Raw genomic sequence first — 6694 nt, forward strand, 5'->3', positions numbered from 1 at the left:
ATCTTTAAATATCCACATTTATTTTCTAACTTTATTATCTAAATGTCATTTTATTTAAGCATTTAGAAAAGTATTGTTCTGTAATGAAATTTTGACAGTGTGGTTTTTTGTTTGTTTTTTTTGCGGTACTGTTGTGGCCTCTGCCGTTGTGGAGCACAGGCTCCGGACACGCAGACCCAGAGGCCATGGCTCATGGGCCCAGCCGCTCCGTGGCATGTGGGATCCTTGCGGACCGGGGCACGACCCCGTGTCCCCCGCATCAGCGGGCGGACTCTCAACCACTGCGCCACCAGGGAAGCCCCGACGGTGCAGTTTTTAAAATTTTAATTTTATTGGAGGATAGTTGATTTACAATGTTGTGTTAGTTTCAAGTGTACAGCATAGTGATTCAGTTATACATATACATATATTCATTCTTTTTTAGATTCTTTTCTCATATAGGTTATCCCAGAATATTGAGTAGAGTTCCCTGTGCTACACAGTAGGTCCTCGTTGGTTATCTATCTTATATATAGTGTGTGTGTGTGTTCATGCCAATCTCCTGATTCATCCCTCCCCCACCACCCACGTTTCCCCTTTGGTAACCATAAGTTTGTTTTTGATAGCTGTAAGTCTGTTTCTGTTTTATAAATAAGTTCAGTGCAGTTTGAATAACAAGATCAGTTTTAATAAATGTCCCCATGTCAACCAGGGAAACGGGCACAAGAAATTTGGAGCCTAAAAGAAAGACTTTAGATATCACTGCCCTTCTCCAACTCCCTTTACACAAAAAGCTTCTCCCAATTACAACTGTTTTATTAATTTAGCAACTGGATGCGCACAAATGCTGCAACAAGTCCTGCTGTGGCTGCCCTGTGCTCTTGAGAGTCAGAGGCCTTGGCCATGACTCATTGCTAAAGTTCTGGGGCAAATCAGGTTGCAAACCTGCCGGCACTCCCATCCCTGGGGTTACACTGGAAACACAGAATGGGATTAAACGTCATTCTCTGCAGGCGTAGCTTCGTATGGACGAGCTTTATCTGTACAGGCAAGACCACGTTGGAGGGGCTTCTCTCCACAACCCAGTGCTAATGCCAGTCAGAACTGGGGGATGCTGAGGGTCCCTAAGGTTCATTCCTGCCCCTTAGGGCTCTCGCTTCAACAGCACAATTTCCCCTCTTCTAAACAGCTCTCTGGTTGCTAAGGGATTCTTTCCAGATCTTAGGGCTCACTCTTTGTCCTAGTCCAGACCACAGCAGGGTTTACTTTCCTCTTATGAGTTTGCCAGGAGCAAAAAGTAACAATTTTCCAAACTCCTGTCAACTCAAGGAGGAGAGATTTATTGCAATTAACTAAAAGGTTACTTCTTATGACAGGAATACCATATGCTTTACCAAAGATATGGTCCCAGCTTGTGGCTGGCCTTTGCAAACAGCCAGGATCCTGCCAGCACAGCCTTTTTTTTTCTTTTTTCGGTTGCACAGTCATTAACAGTGCAACATCCAGGGATGTTTCCAAGATGCGGACTCAGGCTGGGACTCAGATAACGAGATTACCTCCAGGTTACCTTCAGCAAAAGTTCTCAACTCACTGCAGCAACCACTGTAGGCTCTTTGTTTGGACTGCTGGCCCCTCGACCCAATGTCCATCCTACTTTTTGTCCTTACAAACCGAATCCTAGGTGTTTTGGGAACAGCTAGTTCTTAGCTAAAAGTACTACATTTCCCAGCTTGCTTTGCACGGTTAAGATCAGTGACTTGCCAGGCGAAGTCCCGTGGAGACGCCTGGGAAAGTTTTGCCTTCCTAATATAGATGCTGGCCCTTGCCTTCCCTCTCTGCCTCTCTCTAGTGTTTGGGTTTTGTGAAGCCTAATTTGGCTGATTCTGGGATTCTTTTCAATTACTTCTCAGGTTATAATTATGTTCAAAGGTTTGAAACTGCTGGAAGTCTGATTTCTAGATAATAAGGGAATTCCTATACATGAGTTGATAACTCTTTAAAAATTGATCTAGGGCTTCCCTGGTGGCGCAGTGGTTGAGAGTCCACCTGCCGATGCAGAGGACGCGGGTTCGTGCCCCGGTCCGGGAGGATCCCACATGCCGCGGAGCGGCTGGGCCCGTGAGCCATGGCCACTGAGCCTGCGCGTCCGGAGCCTGTGCTCCGCAACGGGAGAGGCCACGGCAGTGAGAGGCCCACGTACCGAAAAAAAAAAAAAAAAAGAAGTTGGGAATTCCCTGGCGGTCCAGGGGTTAGGACTCCGTGCTTTCACTGCCGGGCCCAGGTTTGATCGCTGGTTGGGGAAATAAGATCTCACAAGCCAGCATAGCACGGCCAAAAAAAAAAAGAAGATGTTTGAGGACTGGGCAATTTATTTCAATAAAGGGAAGGACTGATTTTGCTACAATGGGGAAAAAATGTGGAATTCAAACTTTGCTGCATTTAATGGTATCCCCATTTATCTCTGCACAATGTCTTTCTCTCAACATCTCCATTCCTTCTACTTTCTTTTCACGCCAAGGCTTTGAGTGAGAAATATATCAAGTTGACAAATTGTTTGACATATCTGATCTACAGTGCCTTCTACACCACTCTTCTCTCTCTTTTTTCTCCCAGTAAATACTTTTGACTTTGGCATTTACCACATTGGAAATAACAGGCGCCTGAGGACAAATGCATCAAAGTGATTAGAATCAGAAATGTCTGCTAAGGATTATCTTTTTAATAGAGTAGAATGTAGCTTTATTGAACCCTTGAAATGCAGAACCAAATGAATCTCCTTTATTGTGAAAGAAAACAATCCACAGGATTGTAAACCCCAGAAACCAGCAGAAGCACTTAAACCTTCAATATGAACATATTTATTTTTCGAACTCGGGTATTTTTCTCAAGTACACTTGTAATCTAAATACCCCTTTCTCTTCTTCCCTTTACAACATACCATTTCAATCTGTTTTACAGAACGAAGGCCTTAAGGAAAAGCCTTATTCACATTCCCACAAAAGAAATAAAGAAAATGCTTGTCTCTAGGATCCATTTAACTGAACTTGACTTAAATCCTGGTAGAGGCTTCCATCTTTATAACAGACACATAAGAGGATAGATGCTCTTTCATTATCAACAGATTCCTCTTAATATGGTTAAGCAGTTCATTAAGTTATTCAAATGCATCTACTGAGCTCCTATAACGTGCAAAGTATTGTTCCAAAGTAGACACCCTGCCTTAGATGTACAGTGGGTCACTGAAATTATAACTTCAAGAGTTTAAGACTTCGATACATGCAAAATACCCTAATAATATGAAATGGTTGCTGTTGCTGAGGCTGGGACTGGGGCTTCCAAAAATGCCCAGTTTATATCTGGGGAACAGCTCAGGCACTGGAAGAATATAATTTAAACTTAAGCATTAATAAAAGATGAGGTTAGGCAGTGATTGTACCTTTATAACATAACACAACCCTGTGAAGTACATTCTGGTCATCTAAAATGCTAGCATCTGTGCCAGGCAATCTAGGAAATGACACCGGTTTAAAAAAACACAACTGGTACCAAATTCAGAATAAACCAGGATACAGACCCATTGCCATTTATAGGAAAAATAAAAATATAGAAACATCAACCCCTCTCCCCAGCACTGAAATTACACTTCCTCAGACACCCTGCCATCATTGGGAAGCATGGGGGTCAACTGGGTAAATTTAAAGCATATTAGATAATTAAATAATACAGCCAAGTTTTATTGTGCATGTGGTCCCAAAGACTTTTCAACAGTACATTTGTAGGAATGGAAATTGAAGAAATTGGAAGTATTTTCTAAGAGACAGTTTACAGATTTCTTACAGCTCCCAAAGTGAAAATATAACACATCACCGTCATAACACAAGCTAATTTGTCTATCGCCCATAAAACCCAACTTCACAGGACATCAGGCTTCCAAGTGCTTCCTTCATATGCCTCTAATTGGTTTTTTCCCCCCCTGAACGAAATAGGGAAGGCTTTTCAGGTCAAGTGTTATCTGCTGGCAAAGTCTTGTACCTTCAGGATAGATACGCTTGCATCATCTGTATATTGACAAGTCAAGCCTCCATTTGTAAGCTTAAATTCAGCTCCTGGTCTCTCTATTCAGAACTTCCCACATTTACTTAAAAGGTTCATTTAAAACACTGGGGGGAAAAATTCCCCTCTGAAGGAGAGAGACTTATTCAAGGAAAGCAATGCTATTTTCAGCTCATGGCCCACCTTAGAAAGGCAAACTCAACTTCATCTCCCGAGAAGAACCTCAGTAGTCTCCCATTCAGCAACTTGCTATTCCTATTATTTTCTAATGTTGTGGTTAAATAAAATTAAAGGTTAATAATAAACGGTAATTAAATAAGAAACTTAAAATAAATAATTAAAAAATGGTCTGGAGGTTTTCAGAGAAGGAAATAAAAGTCGATTTCCATTAAATTCACATTCCTTTCTGTACCAGTTTTTACAACGAGTGGGCAACACTGCCCTCTAAAGGGCTGATACTGTTACATCCCTTAGTTCACCTGGCAGGAAATTGCCCCAGGAAGCATTGACACAGCCGTCCCCACGCACCTTCTTTCTTTTACCTCTGGGACACTGTCCTTGACCTTTTGTGAATGACTCTGAAGACCACGGAACCCAGAGAGGCTATAGACTTCGTGAAAGCTCATCAGAGGATCAGAAACCACCATCCCTTGCAGCGGTTTTCAAACCTTATCCGGCATCAAATCACCGCAAGAGCTTGTTTCAACACAGGTTGCTGCGCCCCACCTCCAGAATTTGTGACTCAAGTCTAGAGTTGAGGCCAAGAATTTGCCTTTCTAGCAAGTCCCCAGGTGACGCTGCCAGCCCAGGGGGCCACACTTTGTGACCCAGACACTGTGCTTGGCACTTTATCTCACTTAATACCTCCCAACAGGGTGAGGTTTTAGCATCCATTTTACAGACCAGTAAGCCAAGTCTTAGACAGTAAACCCAGGACTAACTCAAAAGCCATTGCTCCCTTCTCTGCGCTATGATGTCAGTAAACGAAGCTGTTAGTCATTTCCTCTTCCTTGGCCTCAGTTTCTTCTGCAAGGGGGTGGGACTTAGGTGACCATTTAGTTGGTTTCCCCTCTCAGAGTACCTTGGAGGTCTGGATATGAAGACACCCAGGAAGGTCCACTCCATCTGCAGGCTGGATCTATGAGTGGGCACGCTGAGAGGGGAGGGGACACGTGTTAGCGGGAGGTGCCTCTCTTGGGTTCTGAACCCTCCTACACAGTTCCGAGAGGGTCTGATTTGCTCTGGATTCTGGATTTCTTTGTACTCAGAAACTCTGGCAGAGAGGTTTTAAAGCTAGTGTCTCCTCTTAGAGGTTTTTTGAGGACTTCAAAGCCTAGTGGGGCTTGGAGAAGACCCAAAGGGTGGCAATGTCTGCAACCCTCTCCAGCCTCGGCTCAAACCACTGTTCTCAAACTGTTGAAGAACAGTTTTTCTCATCCTTTGCATTCAGCTCCTAACCCAACTTGGTGTTTTCCTGAGGGAGCTACAAATCTGGAGCATCCCATGGGGATGGTTTCTGGCCCCGGTCATTAAGGGGAAAAGATATTCTCAGAAAAACAGCCCAGCGGACTGGTTAGCAGAGATCTTGAGGTCGTGGCCACGGCTGCTCTTCGTGTAGAGCTGGACTCTGGACTCCAGTTGCTCGCTGAGCTTGTCCAGAGCCCCGGTGCAGGACTCCAGGCTCTCGGCCAGTTTCTGGATCTTGGCCTTCAGCACGGCCTGGCTAATCCTGGTGGCACCCTCGGCCCGCCTGGGGATGAGGAAACCGCGGGAGCCAAAGAAGACGATGAAGTAGACCGAGTTGTACAGCGCGATGGACGCGTTCCTCCCGCTCTGCAGCAGCTGGCGGTCCCCGCGGCCCTGCCCGCGAAGGAAGAAGTCGAGGCAGCTCAGGATCTCGCGCATCTGGTCCTGGCAGGTGGCCGCGATCTCCTGCACCCGCCGCAGCTCCCGGGAGTTGCAGAAGATCAGGGAGAGGTCGGACGTGATGGTGACGGCCCCTCCGGCGGTGGCCACCCCCAGCCCCACGGCCGACGCCAGCAGAGAGACCCCCAGGGTGACGGGGCTGAGCGAGAGTCCCACGATGGCTGCGACCGCGCCCGCCGCGCTCAGCGAGCTGCCCGCCACGTTGGCCGCCAGGGAACGCCGGCGGAGGCGCTCGAGGCGCCGGGCCACCTCGCGCAGGCGCAGCAGCTGCCCGTGCAGCATGCCGCGGCGGTCCAACAACAGGCCCTGGAAGCGGCGCAGCGCATCCGCGCCTTGCAGCTCCCGGGCCTCCGGCCCCTCCATGCCCTGCGGGGACACGACACGCGATTAGCCCGGAGTCAAGCACAACAGATGCTTCCACCCAAGGGGAAACGGGTCATTTTCCAGTGAGTCATGTGTCAAGTTCTGAAAGACCCGTTCTGTAATCTGGGACAAGTCCTCCAGTTCTCAGGACCTTAAATCCGAGTAAGCCAATAGGAAGAATGCTCTTGTCCGCTTTTTCTCCCAGGGTACGCCAAGGATGGATTTTCTTATCTGTTAAATAAGGGAGTGGTGGTATTAGAAGTCCACTGCAATATTAAGGCCTCTTCTCTGAAAGGTGACACTTTGCAAGCCTTACGTTGTACCCCTTTACAAGGCCCTTTCCTTACATGAAGACTGGGATCCTAAGAGTTTT

The 6694-nt window shown here is 46.5% G+C and overlaps 1 protein-coding gene across 1 annotated transcript; it reads right to left on the reverse strand.

Moving 5' to 3' along the window:
* Positions 1 to 2821: 2821 nt before the first annotated feature.
* Positions 2822 to 6386, reverse strand: APOLD1 (apolipoprotein L domain containing 1). The gene has a single exon (XM_032645495.1). The coding sequence runs from the start codon at positions 6319 to 6321 to the stop codon at positions 5581 to 5583; it is 741 nt and encodes a 246-aa protein (XP_032501386.1). The 5' UTR covers positions 6322 to 6386; the 3' UTR covers positions 2822 to 5580.
* Between the last annotated feature and the right edge of the window lie 308 nt (positions 6387 to 6694).

This window comes from Phocoena sinus, chromosome 10 (assembly GCF_008692025.1).
Source record: "Phocoena sinus isolate mPhoSin1 chromosome 10, mPhoSin1.pri, whole genome shotgun sequence".
Lineage (NCBI taxonomy): Eukaryota > Metazoa > Chordata > Mammalia > Artiodactyla > Phocoenidae > Phocoena > Phocoena sinus.

Excerpts from the sequence above, each read along its gene's own strand:
- APOLD1 (XM_032645495.1), bottom strand. The coding sequence starts at position 6,321 with ATGGAGGGGCCGGAGGCCCGGGAGCTGCAAGGCGCGGATGCGCTGCGC.